The following is a 24,926-nucleotide window of genomic DNA, read 5'->3' on the forward strand; positions in this document are numbered from 1 at the left end:
TGCTTGCATAACTCACCTTGGTGTAGCCATTGTTAGAGTAGCTACAGATATTGACCCTGAATTCTTCTGGTGATAGTTGTGTTTTTATACTAGGAACTGAATTCTAGAAGTCCAGTGAGGGATGTGCTGTTCATTGCGATGCCTCTAGCCTAGGGATAATTTTACTGTCTGTCAGATTAGAAGAATTGTGGCCACACGTGTAGTCTCTTGCAAAAACCTAGTTTCTGCTGTTTTGTTCAATGAAGAATCTATTTTGAATTAAAAGGTCTTTGTGGCAACAAGTAACTGAGGTGGTGGCCTGTTAATGTTAAGGAAGCACTCCTGTTGGAAATAGCGCTCCTACTTGGAAATAATTTTTATGGCCATATCATTTTGAAAATCGAGGGTGATGATGTTCAGTACCAATGATGCTGGCAGTAGAAGCACCGTGGGTTTACACTCGAAGCCAAGATGCGTGGTGTCCTGGACAGAGAGCCCGTTTTTCCCCCTTTAGGACCTTTATATCACAAATACCTAAAACAAGGAATGGAGACATACAGACCCAGTGCCGTGACATTACATACCAGCTAAAGGAACGTTTAGAGCACCTCAAGGTGCCAGGGCCTTCACGTTCATTGTCTTGAGGACATGCACAACCCTCCAGAATAGAGGCTGTTATTCTCCTTTTATAGGTGAGGAAATAGAAGTCTAGAGAAGTTAAGCGAGCTGTCCACATTAATATAGCTAATAAATACAGTTTCCACAGAAAGATCTAGGGTAGCCATCCTGCACCTGAGTCAGAAAACCAGAATCTGCAGCATTACCACCATTAAAGATTCCTTATTCAAGACCAGCAGTTTTTAGCACTTCAAATGTGTGGATTTCACACTTCTCTGAGGCCCCATAATTAATAAGTAAACAGTGTGTTCTTAACAAAGTTTTTCATTAACAAGACTTGCCTGGGTTAATGTTGAAATTAGCCCCCCCCCCCCTTTTGGGACAAGATTCCCATGACTGTGGATTTGGAGATGACAGGGGCTGGGGGTAGGGCACAAGGATAGAATAAGTCTGCCTTGGTTACACTTGTGCCAAGAGACCACAAAGAAGGTCTGGAGAATTGTGGTGCCCCTCACTAAAATAATGGTAGCTGTAAAAGGGCTTACAGATTTCAGATGACCTTGGCAGTTGCTATTCAGTGTTCATAATCTGTTTCTAGATCGTTTCTTTCTGATTCTCTTTATACAGAAGAGGGGAGTTCATTCTTTCCTTTATTTGCTTATTAAAAATAATTATCAAGCACTTCTTTGATTGGCAGTGTTGGGTCAGAGAGAACCAGAGGGGTGCTTTCCATGGAGCAGTCACTGTGCTAGGAGACGGGAGGCCAGTCTCATACCTAGGTAATGGCAGTGCAGCAGACAGGCAGCACTAGCAGCAGGTGCGCGCTTGGTGCTTAGGGTGTGAAGGAGGAAATGATGGCTCCCGGAAGACACCAGGGAGGAAGGAGTCCAGCTGGGGCAAACAGGATGGACAGATGGTTGTACAAAATCATGGAGGTATAGAAAAGCATGACTGTGGTTTGGGCACTCTGTGAAGATCCATGTACGAGAATAGAAGTCCTATACGAATGGGTTGTTAGACTCATGTACCAGGCTAAGGAGTTTGTGTTTTCTATGGGGATGTCCTATCGCTGTAGGAAGGCAGCATAATCAGACGTGGATGTGGAAGGGAAAAGTGAATGCCCAGAGATGAGCGGCAAGAACTGTCAGGACTAAACAACTCCCCTTGAGAGCCTGTGGGTAGGGACCTACTTAGGTCACAGTCGGGGGCAGCAAGTTCTTGTTAAATCTCATACACATCTTGAGCACATGGGAATCCGAAATGCAGAAGGCGTAGACTCTATCTTTAAGAAACGTACAATCTGTTTGTTATACAGAGAACTCAGAACAGAGGCAGATTGAAGGCAGTGTCCTGATGCATGAAAAAGTAAAGAACTGTGGGACCAGTGCAGAAGAGTGAATGTCACGCTGCTTTGCCGGTCGGAGGCAAGCCATCGTTCCCCTCATACACTAAGCTATCTGATCTGAATTTATAGTATCTTTTGTTTCAGTTGGCTTTATAATAGTGTGGTCTTTTCCTAGTCACTGGTCTGTAAGGAGTCCAGGCACCTCGCTCCCTGGCTCATTCTTCTCCACACCGTCCATGTTTTTAGGTACATTATAGGTCAGGTATCATGGAGGAGACATCATCTGAGCTAGACCTTGAGAGATTATGATTAATTTTTTTTTTTTTTGAGACGGAGTCTTACTCTGTTGCCCAGGCTAGTGTCATGGCATCAGCCTACCTCATAGCAACCTCAAACTCCTGGGTTCAGGCAGTCCTCCTGCCTTAGCCTCCCACATAGCTAGAATGACAGGCATTTGCTACAACACACAGCTAATTTTTCTATTTTTGGTAGAGATGGGATCTTGCTCTTGCTCAGGCTAGTTTTGAACTCCTGAGCTCGAATGATCCACCTGCCTCTGTCTCGCAGAGTGCTGAGATTACAGGTGTGTTGGAGCCACTGCACCCAGCCTGATTAATGGTTTTAAGAGGTATTTACAGGTGCAGTGGGTTCAGGGAACGGGAGCTAGGTGTATATTTTCATGGTGATAAAATAGATTAAGGTAGGGGAATGTCATTTAAAAAGGGGGGCCAGATGGTAGGACAACATTGAACACTACACTAGAGCAGTTTGTTTCTTTAGACTGGGGGCAGTGGGAGCCAAGGAAGGTCTTGGAGCAGTAGAGTGGCTTACCAGAGCTATGTTTTAGGTATTCGTGTATAGGATGAACTAGAAAGAATAACAACTAAAGGCATAGTTAATGTATTAATTAAAGGGTAGTCCAACCATCAGAGGATTAAAAAGGCATATCTTTATTGCTTCCTAGAGAATGAGTGTTTAGAAAAATTTACTTCATTCATATTTCTTTGTCTTCTAGAAATAATTAAACAAAAAGAGCTTCTATCCAACATAGCAATGTATTCTCTACATAGCCTTAGATGGTTTGCTTGCTGGTCCCTGTAATCCAATGCAAATGCGTGTTTTGTAAGCTGTTCCTCTGTGATGAAGGAGAACACGTGTTTATAGGGCTATCACTTGATAATGTTAGCAGCTGCTGTTGACTGACAGAAGAAACTCCCGAGGAGGCTGGGCTTCAGTTATTGCCAGACATCTTGCAGGGATGTGAGGTATAAATTCTGACTAACCATGGGTTAACACAGCCTTCCTCTGTGTATTCTTTCTTCTAAAGTTGTTTTTTTTTTTTTTTTCTCACAAGCTCTTGGGTGAATGCAGACAGAGGCTATCTCTGATAAGTGCCACTGTTCACCTCCTGAACGCCATCAGTCCTTTCTTCGAACCTTTAGATGGGAACATGCAGTACTAGGCCCTGACAACTCAGAACAGGCTGCTTGGCCCTTTCTGGTGATTTTCCACATTGGTGCTGAGTTTTGGTCAATGATTTATATTGGGGATTAACTGAGACACTGGAGTCTAAACTTCCTTATTGAGGCTGGATCAAATGCTCTTTTTCATGAACTTCCCTTCCCCCTAAATTGTAAGCCTTGTGATCCTGCCCCTGTAGTTAAGTCCTTTGCACCATCGGGATATACTTATTCACAGAAGACCTGCTATATTCTCAGCACAGGGGCACTGCAGTGAGCACACCCAGCCTGTGCTCTGTGCGCCTGCGGAGCTTCCTGTCTGGCGGCAGAGAAGGAGGCCGGTGTCCATCATATGTATGAAACGTGCTTGCTGCACTGCTACATTGGGGAATGGGAGGCATGGGGTCCTCCAGTGAGAGCTCACTTAGGGCAGTCTGACCCCATTCTCATGGGTGAGAGTTCTTCCAAAGAGATGTAAGCTCCTATAAGGCAGTGATGTATCTTTTCACCCCCGTAATTCTGGCACATTGCTGTGTCCCATCAGTGCGTAGGCCCTAGCTGACCATTCTAACCAGCAGGTGTCTGGCTAGCTTCAGTAGACCTTCTTTCCACAATATTGCAGGGGCAAGTTGCTATGGCATTATTGTGGAAGAAGTGGTTAATTATTAACTCCTCACAGGTGAATTAATTCTCTCTACTGCCTCCTCTGGCACTGTCTACAGAGACACCCCTCCAAGTCTTAAGACAGATGGCGGGATTAAACATCCCCCTTCTCTAGACCCCTCCTGAGCTGGTGACACTTGGTTTCCACAGGGTCCCCTTCACTTGTAATTTTTGGTTTGTTGGCTTTCATATCCTAAGGTGTTTTTTCCTTTATTTAGGTGAACCCCAGCTGATAAAAATGGATCCTTTAGGCTTGGTGGCCATAGCTCAGTGGTTAGGGAGCCGGCCACATACACTGGGACTGGTGGGTTTGAACCCAGCCTGGGCCTGCTAAACAACAGTGACAGCTACAACAACAACAACAACAACAAAAAGCCAGGCATTGTGGTGGACACCTGTGGTCCCAGCTACGAGGGAGGCTGAGGCAAGAGAATCTCTTAAGCCCAAGAGTTTGAGTTTCTGTGAGCTGTGATGCCCTAGCACTCTACTGAGGACGACAAAGTGACACTCTGTTTCAAAAAGAAAAAACAAAAATGGATCCTATAGCTACAAAGAATTTCAACACCATGGTACAGAGTCTTGCCTGAGAGTGTTCCTCTGCTCTCCCTTGCTCTGCGCCGCTGCTAGTGGAGGGGCACAGAGCTGTGCCTCTCATGGGACCACCTTGCAGGAGGTGTCTTTCTTTGCTGCTGCTGCTTTTATTTATTTATTTTTTTTTTGGGAGGGACTTTCTTTGCTTCTTCACACCAGGTCAGCCTTTCTTTTTTTTTTTAACTTTATATTGATGACCCAGTGTCAGACCAGGGCTCTAGGAGCCTCTTTTCTGTCCTAAACAGTGACTCACTCCACAAACACTGAGCTGCTCGGGAAAGAGAGGCAGAGAAGAGATATGTATTGTTGCTTCTCATTATAAAGGACTTTACAGTTTGGTTGCAACCATGTGGTGTCCCAAAGTGTACTGGTTAAAACGTCTAGGTGAAGGGCTGTGGATGTCTAGGGAAGGGTCAGGCCTCTTCCAGCCAGAAGGCTTTTGAAGAACTGGGTGTTTGAATGGTAGGCACGATCCATACATGCAGAAATGGGCAAGGGCGTTACCGGCCAGGAGCGCAGTCGTCCTGGCGAAGGGAAGGCCAGCAGATGTTTCCTCAGAGGAGCCTCCCTGGAGCCCCTTCCCGCCGCCCAGGGCAGTTCAGCCCTGCCTTGGGCAGGAGTTTGCCGCAGAACTGGCGGCCAGGGAAGAGGAGCGATCCATTTGTTGCTTCTTTCTTTGCGGCTGCCTGGCTCTATTCAATTACGAAGTGGCTCTTGCACTGTTAAAGAGGAGTGTCTCTGGGCTACAATTTCTAGCCACAGACCCTGCATTTGCTGTGCCTCAAACATGACCTTGAGGCCACATCCCATTATACACACAGCCCACAACAACATTAACCAGTCTTCTGTCTGAGTGAGGCAAACTCCATGCCTGCTGGAATCTCTCTCACTAACCCTTCACCAAGAAATTTCATGGCAGTCCACGATACAGGAGAAGCCGACGATGGGCTCACTTTCAACTGTGTTATGTTATTTACGAGAAAAGAAAAATAAAAACTAGATTATAGTGCCTGGTGAGGATCACAGTCGAAAAGTGGCAGGTCAGGCTGTGTTTGTCTTTGCTGCCGCCTGTGGCCCATGGGAGAAGCAAGGCTCACAGAAGTGGTATGTTGTACATTTCTAAAGGAATTTTTGTGCTACTGAGAAGCCTTTTATCTCTGATGCACCAGACAGGTGGCATGATATAGGGCACAAAGGAAAATGCTCCCTAAGTGCAGGATTAGTTTTTAGGAAAGTGGGAGTTAAATTTGAAGTTAACCTTGTTGAAAGTCATTGTTGTAAGGTTTACTGGGTGTGTGTGTGAAGAATTAGATTAACCAAAGTTAATAGTTCTTTCTTTTTTCTTTTTCCTCCCTTTTCTCCTTTCCTTTCCTTTTCTAGACAGGGTCTTACTCTGTCACCCAGGGTAGAGTACCATGGCATCACAGCTCACAGCAACCTCTAATTCTTGGGTTCACGTGATCCTCCTGACTCAGCCTCCCAAATAGCTGGGACTACAGATGGCCTTCCATAATGCCTGGCTAGTTTTTCTATTTTTAGTAGAGATGGAGTCTCACTCTTGCTCAAGCTGGTCTTGAACTCCTGAGCTCAAGCAATCTACCTGCCTCAGCCTCTCAGAGTGCTAGGATTACAGTAGTAAGCCAGAATACTCCTCCAAAGGTTAATATTTCTAATACTCAACATTTGGATCTGTGCTGTGTAGACTGGGGACCCATCTCTAGTCTCATATATAATGGTTAGTGCTACTTATCTCCTGGTGCTTCCGTAGGAAATTCTGTATCACAGTAACATGGTACAAATCCAGGGTTATGAGCTTTGTGAACCCACATCATTTGGGGAGTAGGGATATGGAAATCAGACTCAGGATGCCCTATCAGGCCTGCTGATAAGACCCTAGTTAGAACCCCTACCATAAATACACAGCCCCAAGCAGCCAAAAAGATATTCCAAGATTGTTTAAAATGGCATGCTTCTTTTCCTAATATGTATTTATCTTAATTCTGGGAAGACTTAAAATTAAACATAGAAAATTTTAATAGGATCAAAGCTATAGCACTAATATTTTTTATTTAAAAGATTTATGTATATTTGACATTTCAAGTAATTATTTAAAATAATTTGGCTTAGGTAACATACTAGCCTGTATTTCCAAATTAAAATGTATAATGAAGTGATTGATTTAGGTGTGACTTTGGGGAGGGTCGAAATCTTATTAGGTTTGTAAATATTAGAGCATGTAGGAGAATTTTATTAGGTTTCTAAAAGCTGTTTAAAGGAAGATTTTATAAGGTGAAGTAGGTAATTCTAATACACGGGTCACTATAAAAGTTTTGAGGTGGGCTGTCATTGGTCCATTGTTTCACTTCCAAGAAACACAGTTGACAGCGTCCTTTCTCATTCACCCAGGCAAGTTTCAAGTTGCTCGGCTTATCGGTGTGGATGGGAGGGCTTCATTTGTTTTTGTCCACATGGATTTTATACAGGGTGTCCCTAAAGTTTGTGTGCATACAAGAAATTGTACTTCTTGGTTTTTCTGTATCTTAAAACTATGCTAATGACCCACACATTCTAAAGAATTCAATAATTACTGTTTGTGGCTTGGAAAATGGATGAAAGAGAGAGCACAGACTTTTGCAAGGTGATCTTGCTCATCCAAAGAGCAAGAATGTGAGACCTAGGATAAGCTTTGAATGAAATGATGAGTGTAACGTAGTATTCACCACATAGGACTCAGTAAAGGGTCTGTTGAAGTATAGTCATGTGTCACTGAATGATGGTGGTAACATTCTCAGAAATGCATCGTTAGGTAATTTCATCAGTATGTGAACATCATAGAATGTTATACAAACCTATATGGGATAGCCTCCTATACACCTAGACTGTGTGGTATATGACTTACTGCCCTTACCTACAAACCTGTATAATGTGCTAATGTCCTGAAAGTAATACCATATGGCTCAGTATTTGTGTGTCTAAACCTAGACAAGGTACAGTCAAAATACTCCTTATAATCTTACGGGATCATTGTCGTCTACGTGGTTCGTTGTTGACCAAAATGTCATTCATTACACTGTACCCAAAGTATGAGTTGATGTTAACTCCAAGGGTCCTTGTATACAGACTGTAGAGTACCACATACAGTCAAATTCTGGATATTGATTCATTCAACCAAATGCCATAAGAAATTGAAAATCAGTTCAATAGGTTATATGCCACACTTACCACACTATTCTGTAGCAGAAAGTAGGCGAGTTTGAGGGTAAGAGACATTTTGCCATCTGGACAAGGCTCAGAGGAAATTGTATATATCATACAGAGCCTGAGAGCTATTTCATCTGGGTCACTCAGAGAGCCCTGAATAAGGGCACAGAGGGGGCCCCCGGGCTGGAGGATGCTTAGCTTGTCTGCAGACGTTGCCGTTTAGGTCTGGCTTCTGGTAATTAGGTACTCCTAGCTGGGCTGTGCTGCCAGCAAGCCTTTGAGATAAATTGCAAAATCTGTACGACCATCTGAGAGACGGAGAAGTAGACCCAATGACACTACAGGGGATATTGGTAGTTCTCAAAAGTTTGAAAGAGAATGCTTAGAGAAGCAGTCCTCCAAACTGAATTTAGAGGTCCTTTTTCCTGTGGTCAGAGTTCACTTACAGAATCAGGATCTGAGATCCTGACAGGCTGGAGTGATAGGCTGAATCTAACAGGATGAATGGGAGCAAAAATAAATGGAAGGTTCTGTTTTTGGGTTTGAAAATGCTAAATATGCCTAAAAAGATTGGGAACATGAGTAGGGATGTATCTGTGGGTGGCTATGATGTAGCCTTGTTCTTACTGACTTAAAAACAAGCAGCATCTGGAGATGAAAATTATGGGAAGTCCCAAATGAGGGTGGTTGGGGGTTTTTGTTTGTTTATTTGTCTTGCGGCGGGGAGACAGGGTCGCAGTCTGTTGCCCAGGCTAGAGTGCTGTGGTCAGCCTAGCTTACAGCAACCTTGAATTCCTGGACTCAAATGATCCTCCTGCCACAGCCTCCTGAGTGGCTGGGACTCCAGATATGTACCACCACACTCAGCTAATTTTTTTATTTTTTGTAGAGATGGGGTGGAGGGATATCTTACTATGTTGCTCAAGGATCTGCTGGTATCAGCCTCCCAGAGTGCTAGGATTACAGGTGTCAGCCACTGTGCCTCGCCAAGGAAGGTCTTTTCATTCTTTGATATATTTTAAGGTAGAGTGGGTGGCTTCCTCAATTCTAGACATGCTGGTTTAGGCTTATGAGGAGTTAGACTTTCCAGGATGAGGATAGATGCTCCAGGGGCACTTACTGGTCCCCAGATTTTGAAGCTCCTTTGCTTTTAGGTGACAACCGTGTTCTGCATAGCCCCAACACTAACAGCTGACAGAGCTGTGACTGATGTAGGAACGTTCTAGGCACCATTGAGAAAGTGTGTAGAGTTCTCAGACAAGATTTCCGCAAGGACATTTTGGCAGTGGTCCTCTTCATTGTTGACAGTTCTTTACTCTGCCTGGGGGATGGGGTCACCAGAGGCTGTGTTATTTCCTTATTCATTTTCTGGGCCAGGGTGCTGAGCGCTAGGGGAGGCATTGTGGAATAAGACAAGAGTTCTTGCCATCTTTAAATATGTAGTATGTCTGGGAAGAAGTAAGACCACGAAGACAAATCATACAGCTGACATGGCTGTGCATGTGGTGACTGTTCATTTGTGTCAGGAAGAAGTGGTGCAGGTTGTGCTATGGTGAGAGTGTGGGGCAAAGCCCCCAAACCTAGCTGGGTGGTGAGGGGAGGCTTCCCTCAGGGAATAGCGTTGAAGTGGGGCCTTGAGGGAGAAGTATGGTCTACCTGGACAGTCTTGGGCGAATGAATGCATAGCAGACTCAGGACTTGTTCTTGACCAATAGCGGGGAACTGACAGAAAGCCGGCCAAAAATAGTATTAGGAAATGGAGGTTTCCATTTACAGTAGAGAGTATGAAAAAATACTTCCAGTTCTTGGCATTAGAGCAAGTTAAAGTCATCAATGTGGCCTGGTCAGATGAACCATGTCTTGTATGAGTGGGGTTTTATTTCATGTGGTATCTTAGTAATGCATTTCCGCACTTAGCTTGGGATGTATTTTCTTTTCTCTTTGTCTCTCTCTTTTTTTTTTTCTGAGACAGGGTCTTTGTTTCCCAGACTAGAGTACAGTGGTGTCATCACAGTTCATAGCAACTTCAAACTCCTAGGCTCAAGCATACCTCTTGCCTCAGCTTTCTGAGTAGCTTGGAACTCCCAGCATGTACCACCACGCCTGGCTAGTTTTTCTATTTTAGTAGCGACAGGGTCTCACTCTTGCTCAGGCTGGTCTCCAACTCTTGAGCTTAAGGAGTCCACCCACCTCGAACTCTCAGAGTGCTATGATTACTGGCGTGAGCCACCATGCCTGCTGATATTTTCTTATTATATTATAGTTCTGTGAAGTCAGGTTATCTGAGACTTCTCATTTCCTGATGGGGTAGGAATGGAAGGTTTTTGTTTATATCTTTAGGTATTTTTCTTTTCCCGAAAGCTTAGAAAGCTTGAAGGAGGTTGAGTTGTTTTTTATTTTTATTGATGGGATTTGTGCATAGTCGGTCACTGATACACAGTACTTGGGAGGAGGGCTGTGCGCTGCCGAACTCATAGCTTCTCATCATTGTAGGGCTTCTGTGGCCACAGCCGTTCATTCTGTGGCTGTAATGATTAACTGGAGTTAACCTTGTATGAGTATAAACCTGGATGAGAAAGAAAAGGAATATGAAAAGTAAAAGACTGGAACAGAAGTGGTTTTTTTTTTTTTCTTTTCAGATTTACCTTTCTTTGTATTTATTGCTGATATGAGTGACCACCCATTTAGGCACAAGCATGCAAATGATAAAGCACATTTTAAAAAGATACATCTCTGTCTTCAATTCAAAATTAAATGCCCTTCATCTTAGTTTTTCCTAGTTATCACTTCTGCAAACAATTGTTGTGTTTTCTAGCATTAATAAACTCATCGCTGTGACTTTAAAATTTCTGATTTGAATTCTATTTCCAGCTTTCAGGGAGCTTTTTTCCCCCTCCCTTTTAAAAGTTACCCACCTTGTCCAGGCACAGTGGCCCAGGCCTGTAATCCTAGCACTCTAGGAGGCCAAGGCAGGTGGATCCCTTGAGCTCAGGAGTTCCAGACCAGCCTGAGCAAGAGAGAAACCCTGTTTCTAAAAAAAAAAAAAAAAAAAAGCCAGCCATTGTGGTGGGTACCTGTAGTCCCAGCTACTCAGGGGCTGAGGCAAGAAGATCACCTGAGCCCAAGAGTTTGAGGTTGCTGTGAGCTATGATGCCATGGCATTCTACCATGGGTGACAGAGTAAGACTCTCTCTCTAAATATATCCATCCATCCATACAGGTTACCCACCTTATTGTAAATTCTTCTTTCTTCCAGGTAGGAATGAATTGATAGCCAGATACATCAAACTCAGGACAGGGAAGACGCGGACCAGAAAACAGGTAAAATAGACCGCCTGGAAATTGTGCATGTCAGTGAATGGCCCAAGGAGGCATTTTGGCTGCAGTGGCTGGCTGTGCTTTGGCTCCTAAGAGCCCCCAATTCGAGTTCCCTGTAAGGACGTCAGTGTTGCAGGTGTATTAAATTGGCTCCGTTTTCACTGTTCATCATTTCAGTGGCCCTTTATTATGTGGTCTGCCAAGTTCTTTTTGCACTCAAACGGGAAAGTTTCACTGCTCAGGACAGTGAATGAGCTGCTCCTGTGCTGTATGTCACAAATGACATTTCTTTCCCAAATTTGTGCACCTGTGAACATTGTGAAAGTTGCAGGTGTAAATGCACTTGTACGTTATGAAATATTGAGATTTTGTGTCTTGTAAAATCCTGGAACGATTACGTATTAGTCATCGTTTCAATGAAAAAGTGATACTAGCAGCCTTGGATATTGACCTGAATCTCATGTTAAATGATGTGCGTCCAGGGAACTGTTGCTTCTTAAGCGATGGCTTTTTGTCAGTAAGCTGCTGTGACTGAAATGGAGTTACAATTTAAATACCTCTGTGCAGAGCAGTTATCAGGAATTCTCTGCCCTTTGTTGGGGCTCTGCCTCCCCTCATTCTTTAAAATGTAAAGCAGCCCAAATCTCTACATTGACCCAGTTTAGTTCTGAAATGGAGGAAAAATGAGTTAATGTTTAACTAAAAATAGAAAAAGAAAGGATGGGGGGAATCTCATGGGTGAGTTGTTAACAGAAAAAAATTATTTTTTAAATGTTGATTTGTGCTGAATGATATGGCACGGACCTTAAAAACTGTAATCAAACTAAGAAGGAAGCTAAACTGTGGTCTCATTAAGACTGAGCAGCAGATTTGGGTTTCTCTTCCCAGTGAGGAATTGTTTTCATGAGTGTCTAGAATGGGGAGAGGCCTTTCCCCAGGAATGCTGCATGTGCCACAGCCTGGGAGTCTGGCTGCTGAGTCAGCACAAAGAGAAGTGGCCTCCTGCCAGTGCACAGAGGCTGGGCATTGTCTGTTTGGGGTCTGCTCCCCCTGACAGCGGCCCTCATCAAGACTGAGAATTACATAAGAACAAAATTTGGGTGAAAACGAGTAACAGCAGGGGCCAGATGGAGGGGTGAAGAGGATGGGGGAGTTTCTGCTTCTCCATACTTATTCTTTTTTTTAAGTATAAAAGCAAATTTGGAAAGCAATAATTGAAACTCAGAGGCAAAGTTAAAGATAAAAGGATCTTTTATTATCATAAATCCTGTTTTTAGAATTGCTAGAGAGTTTGAAATGAGGTAATCGCCTCGCAGTCTGAGTTGCTGAACTTCTAAATGGAAGGTTCTAAATTTCTGAAAGGGACGGATCTAATCCATCACATACTGAGAATGCTGGGCCTGGCCTGTCTGCTGGTCTGTGAGCTCTGGTCATTTGCCCACTGACCCCTTCATGGGGGACTCTTCTAAATTTAACCAAGTCCCTCTGAAAGAGATGCAAATTTGTTTACCCAGTGGAATCATTGTGTTTAGAAGCTGGGCTTGGCTATATATCCACACCCTGACGTCCTAGGGATGTTTTCAGGCAGCAGTTGGTGATACCTCTCCAATGTGAAATTTGTTGTTCAGCAAATCTGTGTGGTTTTCAACCCAGATTTTTAACAGGATGGCTGGCTGGCTGTATTCACACATTTCGCTTTGTAATAATATGCAAATCCACTTGGCGCCCAGTCAATACCCAAAAGAGTGGAAGGATTAAAGATATTTATAAGGGGGGAAAAAAAAGCTCTGCTAACTGGGTCTTTCCATTTCTCTTTGAGATCTAATTTACATGTCAGTATTATTTTAACATTTGCTACAGAATCCAGAGCTCTTAATGAGATCAGAATACAACCGACAGCTTCAGCTTTTTGATTCTGCAGAATGTGCTAATTTATGGATAGTCTCTTCTAAATTGAGAAGGATTTTCCCTCCTGACACTGAGAAGCTATAAATATTTTCATTTACCTCTACCCCCACCTTTTTAATTTTAGAAAGTAAACACCCCTACTCACTCCCCCTCTCATCCCTCCCCAAATTAGATTTTTCCCAGTGCCCATGATTTCTCCTGGGTGGGAAAACTAAGATGAGCCTAAACTTCCATCCCGAATCAAGTCACTGCAGTGATGACCCAGTATGAAAAGCTTAGAGCCGCGCTGGGGGCTTGTGTCTGGCTGGGACTGTGTATTCCTAACTGCAGAGCTTTGTTGAGATGCAAATAACCACCCCCAACCCCACCCCACCCCAAACCCTCCCAAGGAGTAGCGATTTTATATTTGATTTCCTTTTTTTTTTGTTTTGTTTTGTTTTGTTTTGTTTCCCCTCATAAACCCGAACAATGTAGGTGTCTAGTCATATACAGGTCTTAGCAAGAAAGAAAGTTCGAGAAATTCAAGCCGCCATTAAGGTACGTCTGGCTTGCCCAGTTGTAGGGGGCTTTTCATCTCCATGGTTACAGGCTTTTCCTTTGTTTTCCTCCCTTCCCCTACCCTGCAGGTGTCTAGTCACATTCAGGTTCTTGCCAGAAGGAAATCTCGTGATTTTCATTCCAAGCTAAAGGTATGCGCTTTTCTGCTTTTTGGCTTGTGGTTGCTATGCATCTCACTTCCTGTTTTCCATGGTGACTGGTGAATGCCTGGTGCTGGGATTCTCGTAACCTAGTTTCCTTGCATGTGAGAGCTGTTTACATTTCTTTGTGTCTAATCTCTCTGTTTCTGTACTAGCCTCACATTAAACTCAATGTGTGCGTGCGCATGTGTGTGTGGGGTGTGTGTGCGTGCGTGTGTGTTCCTTATAACAATGCAAATGCAGCGAGAGCTGGTCTTTGATAACTTTTCAGCACAGAAACATGATTTTGTTTTTAACCTTCAGATGTCCACCAAACAGCCCTGGGCTAGGAGAGCTTAAGAAAAAAGTCCAGAGACGCAAAATTGGTATAGAAATTATTTTTTTAAAAAAATCATTTCCTGAAATGGTCATGAGATTATTTTTTAAAAGTATTTAGAAATTATGAAAATAGGTCTTTTTCATGTCTCTTCCACCACAGAGAAATATTTTCAGCCAGATTTCTTGCACATTGTTCACTATTGTTTTCTAAATGAATGGCTCTCCTATTAAAAAAGAAATTTGAAGAGCAGCCTTATAAAAAGAGAGAGATTGGACGTTAGAAATGGGAAAGCTCTTGATCAGACCCATGTTTGTAATTTCATTTATGTTTGAGTTGGCTTAAAAATATTTTCTAGATGTGCCTTATTTTTTAGTCTGTTAAAATATATTTCATAGCAAAAATGGAGGCGTTAATTTCTTAAATACAAATTCACCCTACTTTATTTTCTCCTTTCTAAAATTTGCGGTACAACATTTGTGATCTTATTTTTCCATAATGCCTTATTTTAAAAATGCAGAGGGATTATACTTTGCACAGAGGGCGCTCAGTTTATAATAAAAATTTTTAGCCCAAATTGGTGCCTTTCCCATCGGCCTTTATTTAGGGGTCTGTCCTAATATTTTTCTAAAATTTTCTAAATTTAATCTATTAGTGAAGTGTGCCTTGCTTTTCTAAACTAAAGAACAGTGTCATTTCACAGCACGGAGTGGTGAACACTGGGACCTTTCCCGGAGTCCTTTAACTTTTTTAATATACAAACAAGGCTGGCTGTGGAGCAGGACTAGTACTAGCAGGAGCATTTGGTGTGCCCTCTGTAGAGCAGCATGCTGGCTCGCTCGCATGTGTGGCTGACGGTGGCTGGCTTTTAGCTGCACTGGCTGAGCAGTTGGAAGACTAAGATAACCTCATAGATCCTTGCTTTTTAACCGAAAGTGCAATACTCTCTATATGAATGTATCTACCCCAGTGTTCTGACTCTGTTTCTAGTTTCTCTGAGCTAATGAATTAATAATGTCCAAAGAAGTTTACAGATATCAATTTTGTGTTTCCGTCGGCGATGTTACGAATTGCTCTCTTTCTGCACTGTCTATGTGGTGCCTGTCAGCTCACCAGGGCACACAACTCTGGGAGTGAGGATACAGCCCTCCTCTTCAGAAGGGATCCCTGGGTGGGGTATTAGGAGGCACTCTTTTTCTCCCTCGGTGATTTTTAACAATTTTCTTCCATAGAAAACAATTCTGCTATGGCCTCGTACATACGCATGTGTACAAATACACAGCTATCTTTGTGTTTGCTATTTAAAAATAAAGGAAAAAAGGCTTTTCCCTTTACTTTCAGCCCTGGGCACTATCCATTGGGGCAGACACAAGGAAGAGATGGAGACAGGCAGTAGGATAGCAACTGGCTCAGCATTTAAGCTCCAGCAATCACCTTGGTCTTGTAGTTCTTCCCTTCTTCCCTGTCACTTTATTCTTGGAAAAAAATGGAGTCCTGTGTTTTCCTACAAGCTAATGCTAATTGCATGTTCCAGGTATGGTGCCCCTATTCAGGGAGCTGGCTGTGTAAATGGGAATGTGAAACAGAGGGCACTTGGGTGTTAGCAGGAAGAGCCAAAGGGAAATACAGAGGGAATTCCGGGGATGAGCTTCTTGGAGAATATATTTCTGAGTTTGGGAATTGATGGTTACCAGTTATTGTAATGCAGAGCCTCTGGCATGTTTTGTCATTTAGGCTTACTAAGTGAGTTACCTTACTCTGATTTTGAGGACTAATATAGATGAAACTGGGGCTCAGAGAGCATAATTGACTTAGCTAAAGTCACCAAGCCTACCTAGAATGTGGTGAAGCCAAAATTTGGATTCAGATCTTTCTGAATCCTGAAGTAATTGTTCTTTCTGATGGGTTGTATCAAGTAGAGGTGAGAGGAGATTTTCAAGCAGAAGGTTTATGCTACACATGGTACATAACCTTTCATCCCTCACATGCCTCGGAGCTTGGGCCTTCAGCCCTTGCTACCAGCCCTTCACTTAGCTTTACGTTTTAACTTTGAACCCTTGGTCAAAATCTGGACTTTCTTTGGGATCAACACTGTGGGTGATGTGGGCCTGGCCACAAAGCTGCTTTGTCAGCACTGATTCTGTCCTTAAGTTTCCGAGCCAGCCCTTAGCAGAATATGGGCTCAGGGCTGTTGGTCTTAGAGGATAAGTGGGTCTCACTGGTCCCTCCACACTCTCCTGCGCAGCCCTAGAGTCCAGTAGCACATTTGTGAGGAGGCCTGGACAGACTTTACCAAGGCTGTGTGGCTGATCGCCACAGTCCTCTGGGCCTCCCACACTAGCTAGTGAGATAACCCTGCAATGCAAAGTTGAGGTTATCTCCACCAAAAATTGACACTCACTCTCCTGCATCCTCAGTAATGGCCTCTTTGGATGTACAATAGGTTTGAAAACCACCTGTGTTAGGCAGATGGAAGAGGAGGTGACTGACTAGCTTTCACTTTGCATTTAGGGACATGTTCTGTCTGCCATGTTCTAAGTTCTACCACGTTCCTGTAAAGAAAATAGTCAGAGAGAGTGGTCATTCTCATGTCATATTGACAGATGAGTCATCCCAGCTACAGAAGTCACTCTCTTGAAAATCCGTTAAAACAGCAGTTCTCAACCTGTAGGTCACGACCCATAATAACTGTATTGAAGGGTTGGGACATTTCGAAGGTTGAGAACCACTGTGTTAGAATAAGCTCCGAAGGTCAGCTTTATGCTCCTGCTAACTACAGTGGTTCTCAGAATGCTTGTTTATGGACTGTATCATCCCCAAAGTGTGTGGACTTTCATTTCATCTTAATTTTAGTAAAGAAAAAATGGTGCTCATGAAAATTTAGTATTTCTGCATAGATTTGAACTTGAAAAGCACAGAAGTGATTTCACCATTCAGCCCAGTGACTTTTCATTGAGAACTCAGTATGCTGTAGGCTCTTTTGTAGATCTTGGACAAACGGAGTTGAATAAGCAGAGTCTGTGTTCTTGGGGAGCACTTATTTTCTATTACTTTTTCAGTAGGTCATATGCAGCTGGGGGCTGGCTCTGCTATAGAAATTAAGCAGGGTAGTGTGAAGGCTGCCCAGTGAAAAGAATGATTAATTCTGGGAATGACAGAATGGAAGAAAGGTTCGTGGAGGAAGTGCCCTTAGAACTGAGTGTAGAGGGCGGCAGGGAATTTCCATAAAGACCGAGAGTGTTGGGGAACCTCAGAGAGCCCTACATAGTTAGAGGCGTGAGAAAGAAATGAGACTAGGTACGCCAGGTGAGAAGACCCTAGGTCATACCACGGGGGAACAGGGATTCAGCTGTGAGCCTTGGGGAGTACATGGGGGTCCTTCAATGCCTTGGAACAATCTCACCAGCTATGTTTTTGAGGCTAGCTAATAACAGAGAGGCTGAGCTGCAGGTAGGAAGACTAATGCCCACGCTGTTTTAAGAGTGGGTGAGAGATGTGGGCCTGGACCAGTAGCTGAACACCTCCCCCCACCCCCAGGCTCTGTTCTGTGGCATTCAGCTGTCATCCTCTGCTGACTCCCACTCCAGTCCACTCTGCCTGCCCTGTGCTCTTTCTAACTCATTGTTTTTAAAGAGTAAATTATGTTTATAAGTTATGTCCTTATTCTGAAAAGTATAGTGTATCAAAAATTTTCACAAATATATTCAATAGCAGCATTTAAAAAATTTCCTTAATAAAGGTTGGGATCTCTTAAAGTAATGGCAATTAACTGGAAGCGTGCATCAAAATTAACTGTAAAGTCTTTGTTGTTAAATTTTAAATATATAAAAGTGAATAGTACAGAGAATAACATGTTAAATACTCATGCTTTTTACTCTCCAGAACTGATTGTTTTCATTCTGACGTATTTCCATTAAGTTTTTAAAATGTAAAATCAAATGGTAGAATATTACTCTATCCCTCTTTCTATCTAATAAATTCATCTATCTACCTTCCTTCTCCAACTAAAATCAAAATCAGTCTCTCTCCCCTCATGCCTCCCACAATGTCTTTCCTTGCCATTTATTTCCCTAAGAAAATCGGCTCCATTGAAAACTCTCTTCTCCTTTGCCCCTGGATTTTCACCCATTGCCTGCCATGACTTTGTGCTGTAGTCATTGGCACCAACATGAGACTTTTTTTTATGCAATCTGCAACAACTTACACCAAGGTAGACTTGGCCAACAATGTGGGATGACCTTGGATACAGATCATGACAATGGGGGAGAGTTGTAAGGGGCAGGAAAATTGAGAAAATATAAGGGGCTGGTTGAAGTAGAGAGGGAGTAACATGAGGGACGATGACCTAGGAGCAGAGAAACTGAGAGAGCAGAGAGGTTGGCCGATTGCAGTTGAGAACCAACAGCCTGGCAGGATGGACTAAGGGAATAAAAGTCGTTTATGGCCAAAGCATGAGGTTGTAGGATCGTGGGTTGTATTTATTTATTTTCAAGACAGAGTCTTACTCTGACAGAGTACTGTACCATTTTAGCTCACAGCAACCTCAAACTCCTGGATTCAAATGATCCTCTTGCCTCAGCCTCCAGAGGCAAAGACCACGGGTGTGTACCATCACACATGGTTAGTTCTTTTCTATTTTTAGTAGAGACAGGGTCTCACTCTTGCTCAGGCTGGTCTCGAACTCCTGAGCTGAAGCAATCCATCCACCTCGGCTTCCCAGAGTGCTGGGATTGTTTTGTTTTTAAATCTTTAAAATGGTCACGCACAATGTTGATGCAAGAGCACTAACTGCTGGTCTAGGGGAGAGCTCAGCGTGAGGGAGTGGCTTCTCAGAGATGAGGTGCCTCGTGTTTGGCCCCTGCCCGGGTACATGCTTTGGACCCACCAGTCTAAAGGGGATAGATAGGTATATTATAGGTCACCCACCAGCTTTGTAGCTGGCCCTGATTATTATCATAAAGCAGGTGGATCCATGGGATTACAGTGTGCCGGTAGCATAGAGGTCTCTGGAATGTTCATGCAGGACTTCATGGATGCTGAGTTAAGAGATCTCCTTGGACTGGTGTTTACAGCTGCATCCTCAGCAGTGTCACTGGTACCAGTTCTGCTTCTACCCTCCATCTCTCACTTTCCTCCACTTTAGTCCCTTACTGGCATCTCTCATGGAATAATGGGAAGAAGCAGCCGAGTCTGAGGACTAGCTTGCAGACTTTAGGAATTATTCTCTACTTTGAATTATTTCACTCACCATTTATTTATTCATCAAAAAGTAGTTAACTATTTAAGTTCCACGGATTTATTATGCCAGCATTTAGAAAGACTGCAAAAGTATTCTCCATGCATTAAGTTCCAGTGCAGAGTTTTGCACTCTGAGTCTCTTTTCTAAATGTTCAGTTACCCTGAGAGGATGTCCATACCCTGTCCTCCTTTCCCCCCTCACCGTTAACAGCAAAAAGGCAATCCTTTATTTGCTGAGCTTCAGAGGCTTGTAGGAGCCTCAGCCACACTCTGTGGATCACCTGCATCTTCCTTCAGAGATGGACCAGGCTACTTCTGGTTCCCTTCTTGAGTGAGTTTGGACTAATGCATGACTTAGAAACAAAACTAAAAGGAAGGAGGTCTTCACTGTGCTGGACCTCAGCAGGAATATGTTTTAGGCAGTAGATGTGTTCATGTCAGGCTCTGGACGTGTACTGAAGAAAAGCTGAACTTGCTGACATTGCATCACCCCAGCAGATTAGAAAAAGACCTGAGCCTCTCTGATTCTGTCCATTCGTTGGTGACTAATTTATGAGCTGCCTATTCTCCCCTGGGGCCATTTTCTTCATTCTCGCCCTGGTGGCCTCCGTGATTTGATTTCTGAGCAGGCCATTCTTTCCAATCTGCTGTTCCTTCCAATAAGCAGAGAGCTTAAAGCTCACATTGTTGATTTAATTCTTTTGAGCTCAAGAACTTCACTGGGGCATTGTTAAAGTCCACACTGCTGAATCATGGATGTGTATCATCACTGATTCCATCCAGGAATCAGCGCATCCACAGGGAAGATGGATATGTCTCACTTCACCCTGTAGTATTCCCCGTGGCCATGAGCAGCACATGAAGCAAAGAAAGCTGGTGTCTGTGTCAGCACCAAGACACTTTGCCTTATCTTGGGGTTTGGGAAATGATATACAGCCTGTCCTGGCATTTCCCAATCTTTGGGGAGTCCTTTTGGATTTGTGATATATACCCTTCCTTCTCGGTAAAGATATTTTTATTACCTTGTTTTTACTTTAACTGAGCTAAGCCTGGAGACAATTTCTCATGCTTAGGTATGATGGAATTAGGATCTCTTATAAGCAATGTGGCAGCCCGATCAGAACTTCCGTTGTGAGCTAGAGCATTGAGCATGTTTACCTTTCTGTGCAAGCTGAGCCAGGTCTGTATTTTCTTTTTGTGGGCAACAGAAATAGCCAGGTTCTGCATACTTATCCTTCATTGAGAAATCCCATTATTAATCAGCCTCCAGTTTAGATGAGGCCCTAGCATAACATTGATCCCAAAGATTACCTAGTGAGGGCCAGGGATCCTAACCATTTCAGACCATGAGCAACACTGAGCCTCATAGTCACGTGATCACATGAGCCCCATAGGCTGTAAGTTCACCCAATTGCAAGGCTGCGGGCACCGTGCTGGGTATTTGAAGCAGTCCTGAACATGAGTGGTATTGTCTCCAATTAATACATGAGAACACAGAGAGTGGCTTGGTGACTTGCTCAGGGTCACAAGTCTGATGTCCTGCCGCCTCCCCTCAGAGTGCTGGTCCAGGGTAAGAATTCATTCCCTGCCCCCACCCAGGGGGCTTTGCCGCATTCTCTCCACTGAACTCTCTTCACTGGGTCTATATGTCTGAAGGAAGCAGAAATGATAAGCAGTGGCAGCTTGGGTCCCTCTGGCCTTTCAGAAGATCTGCCTCCTGCCCCTTGCTGTCACCTCCCAGAGAAAAAGGGACAGGGTCAGAAGGGTGCCTTCTCCCAAACACCTAGATTTGGCGTGCAGCTGTCCTAATTCTCTGGCTTCCTGGGGGAAAGTCACCAGGCACACCTATGAGTCTCCCCATCTGTAATCCTCATCTACAGTTCTTTCTGATTCTAGGCCCCACATCAGAATTAAAGGAGATGTTGTTGACAGTTATAAAATACTAAATATAGCCCAGCACATTTAAAAATGAACAATGGTAAAAGCCTTGAACATTTTTTCTTGGATGTGAATGGAGTCTTTGGCATTTGGAAATACAATAAGATGAATTAATTGCTACTCATTAGGCAGCAAGTGAGGAGAAGAATGAATGTGCCTTCTCTCCTCGGCATTAGCTGTTGCCTGACCGAAATAGCCCCCTTTTGTATTTACTCCTGCCGTCTCTAATAATAAGCAAATGAGAGATCACAGCTAGAAAAAATTCAAGTGCCCTCCATCCTTTCTCCAAAACCATCGTATAGTTTTGTGATATTTATCTATTCCACGGGTACGGATCATAATTGCCGGGGTCATGTGAATCCACATAGTGCAAGATTAGAAACAACAGCTGCAAAATTACTTCTTAGGAAAGTATTTCGTGTTATGTCTTTTTCTGAAAAAGTGATTTTGCAAGCAAGTTGCTATCTTTCCTTCCTTGCCCTATATTTTTATTTTACTGGGAACAGTATTTCAGTGGAAAACATTTAGTAGCTATTGAAAGTTTTTGAATCCATGGTCCTGTTTTGACTTTACATATAATTTCCCAGTGTATTTTGTGGACTTCTATATGAATAAATTGGATTGGAATTTTAGCTTTCAATTCTGAAATAATAACTCATGAATAAACTGTTTGGAATATATTGATTGATAATGTTGTTCATTCAGATTCCATATATGAAATGTAAGGAGTATATGCAAGCAGTTGACCTTTTTATATTACCTTTAAGATCTGTTTATGGTAATGCGTAAGGAATATGAGATAATTGATTTTGCAAATAACCAAAAGCTGGTAAAGCAAGAGGAAGTGGGGAATAAGACTCCTATAATGTCTAGAGGAAGAGGAGAGGATAAGACTATAATATCTGGATTGATCCTCTGAAATGTCCGTGAGTGTGAAGAGTATACCACTCCAGCCACGTGCATTTACGATATTGCTGCCTTCTTTTCATATATATTACATGTAGACATTTTCCAAACATTGGTCCATTTTATCCAAAAAAGGCGGCAGTCAGCAGAACCGAGAGTTATAGCAGCAACCTTGTCCTGCTTCCTAAAATATGAAAGCCTGTTTACTTAGTAACCACAACAATTTAAAAGGCTTCGGCAAGAGGAATTTATGCATGACACAGTCTGCTAGAGAGTGAGTGGCAGACGCAGTGAGACCACTGATGGGGTGGTGTTCCAGAAATTGGACAGTAAAGAAATCAGAGTAGGTAATGAGACACGCACCCCAAGTCACAGTGCTTTGTCTGCCCCCATTCTGAAGTCAGTGGGCCATTTGTTCTTAGCACCCATCACCCTCCCTGTCAACGTCTATAGTCCCACAGTTCCTGCTCCATAAATGTTTTCCACCTTGCAGCTTATAAGCTTGTGTTAGGGCTTAATGGGAAAGGGAGCTTTCCTTTTCTTCCCCCACTTCCTAAACATGCAGCGTTTGGTAGCCTTATTCTTGGTATGTAATCTTAGGGATAGAGGAACTTAAAATTAGTAAGAAGTCAAAGTGAACTTGTCCAGGCTTTTATCTGGGACACATTTTTCTTATTTGTGCTTGTATGTACATCTGCACACACTCAGAGTGTTCCCTGTGACCCGAGACACCAGAGACCATAATCTAGTATTGATAGTTTTTCCAGGTAGAATGGTGTGCTCATTCTTTGTAAATCTCACGCACATCTCAGAAATATTGGTGCGAAAAATACCTTAGGATAGAATTAATACCATGTACAAGGGCAGCCTATGTTTTAAAATCTATTTAATCTCCACTGGTTTGCATAAATTATCCCCCTCCTCTTTAGAGTGGAGGGTGAGTGGGAAAGGATAAAGTGAGTTGTGTCAATGTCCAGGATATCAGACCAAAGTGACAGAGAGGAGCAATTTACTCAGGTCTGACACTTAGGGTTATAATTTTTTCAAAGCCAGGCATGTATCTCCTGACTGAAAATGACAATTTAGAGACCCTTCCATTGAAATCTCTTAGCTCGGCACCCTTCTGCACTCCCATCTCAGGATAAGTGGGTCTGCAGGCGGCTCTTGGTTCCAATTTCAAGATATTCCTGGTGGTGCTTATTGTTTCCAGGGTTACTTTAGATTTCGAACAAAAAATTTTAATCCTTTTTAATTTTCAAATATATATCATAGATAAAGGGGGAGATATTATAAAATTATTTGAGCAGTCAGAGCTCTAACGCAAAAGATAGGACATCACTGATGTAGACAATTTAGTCCATTTGCAGAAAATTGCCTGTTCTTAAATAGGTAGGTCAAGTGCAGAAAGAACCTCTACTTGAGATGAAATTTCCTCCCAAACTTGGCTTTCTCTCTAGAGCAGGCAGCCAAGAGCTGCCCAAATTTTTACATGCTACTATCTTCTCACGGAGTAGGGTTTTGTTTTCTTTTGTTTTGTTTTCGCTGTATGTATTAAGGTCTATTTATTTATGTTGGAACTTGTCCTCATAGCTACAAATACTTCTAACAGTAGAAGGACATAAATTAGAGAATAAAGTACGACTCTTTATTTTGTAGATGAGGAAAAGTGGAAGGTGTTAAATGATTTGTCCAGCATAACACAGCTCATTAATGTCAGGCAAGCAGATCTGGAACCAGGTCTCCCAGCTGCCCGGCAGGTCAGCCTTTTATGGTCATCCAGCCAGTTGGTACGATAAAAGCAGTTGATATGTTGTACTGCTTTTGAACTCTTGTTTTCATGTAGGTTACCGGGTGGAGTTCTGGTAAAAAGAAAATCAGACCTTACATTATTTAGTAGAGAAAAAGATGGTATTTTTAAGGTGTGTGACATAAGAGACAGAGATAGTTACCATTCTCCTTTCCCATGTTGACTGATTTTTCTTTTTTTGGAGACAGAATCTCACTCCCTTTCCCAGGCAGAGTACCATGGTGTCAGCCTAGCTCACAGCAACCTCAAAGTCCCACCACCTCCAACTCCTAGGATCAAGTGATCCTCCTTCCTCATCCTCACGGGTCACTGGCACTACAGGTGCCCACCACAAGGCCTGGATAGTTTTTTTCTGTTATTAGTAAAGATGAGTCTTATTTTTATTCTGAGGCTGGTCTCGAACTCCTGAGCTCACGGGATCGTCCTGCCTTGGCCTCCAGGAATGCTGGAATTACAGGTGTGAGCCACCTTGCCCGGCCTTGACTGATTTTTTTAAAAAAAGAAAAACATCAACCTTCATGACTTTAAGAACTTTCCAATAAGCCCAGCAAAGGGAAACATTTCCAGTAGCTTTTAACAGAATGAAGTGGGTTGTGGAGATGCAAGGAACTCATCTCCATTTGGACCTGCACTTTGGATTCATGGGTTGCCCTACCTGAGGGTGCACAGATGGCTTCTGTGTTTGGGCAAGCAGGACTGCCCTGTCACCAGCATTTCAGAAACACAACTTTCAGGTCTGCAAGAGGCCCCGTGGTGATCTGTTGGAATGGAGCCAGGCCCACAATCTCTTCTGTAGTTACTCCTCACATGTGTCTGCCAGGCAGGCAAGAAGTCTGGGCTGCCATTTTCCAAGCCCCCCCCTCACCTGGGTCCCAAAGCAGTCGTAAGGCTTGTTCTGTCCTGAGGAAGACGCCTGTGGTTATACCTATGCCATTACTTC

General features: G+C 43.2%; 1 protein-coding gene across 7 annotated transcripts in view; it reads left to right on the forward strand.

Moving 5' to 3' along the window:
- TEAD1 (TEA domain transcription factor 1) overlaps window positions 1–24,926 on the forward strand; it is a 258,137-nt gene that overhangs the window by 174,981 nt on the left and 58,230 nt on the right. For 3 of the 7 annotated variants that reach the window (XM_023516547.1, XM_012804118.2, XM_023516447.1), the window contains 3 exons: window positions 11,114–11,178; window positions 13,558–13,620; window positions 13,710–13,772. In XM_023516547.1, coding sequence (XP_023372315.1) covers window positions 11,114–11,178; window positions 13,558–13,620; window positions 13,710–13,772 — 191 coding nt within the window. The remainder of the gene's footprint in view (window positions 1–11,113; window positions 11,179–13,557; window positions 13,621–13,709; window positions 13,773–24,926) is intronic. The other 4 variants (XM_023516572.1, XM_023516474.1, XM_023516498.1 and 1 more) reach the window with 2 other exon arrangements.

This window comes from Otolemur garnettii, unplaced genomic scaffold (assembly GCF_000181295.1).
Source record: "Otolemur garnettii isolate 467f Iridium unplaced genomic scaffold, OtoGar3 scaffold00001, whole genome shotgun sequence".
NCBI classification, from domain to species: domain Eukaryota; kingdom Metazoa; phylum Chordata; class Mammalia; order Primates; family Galagidae; genus Otolemur; species Otolemur garnettii.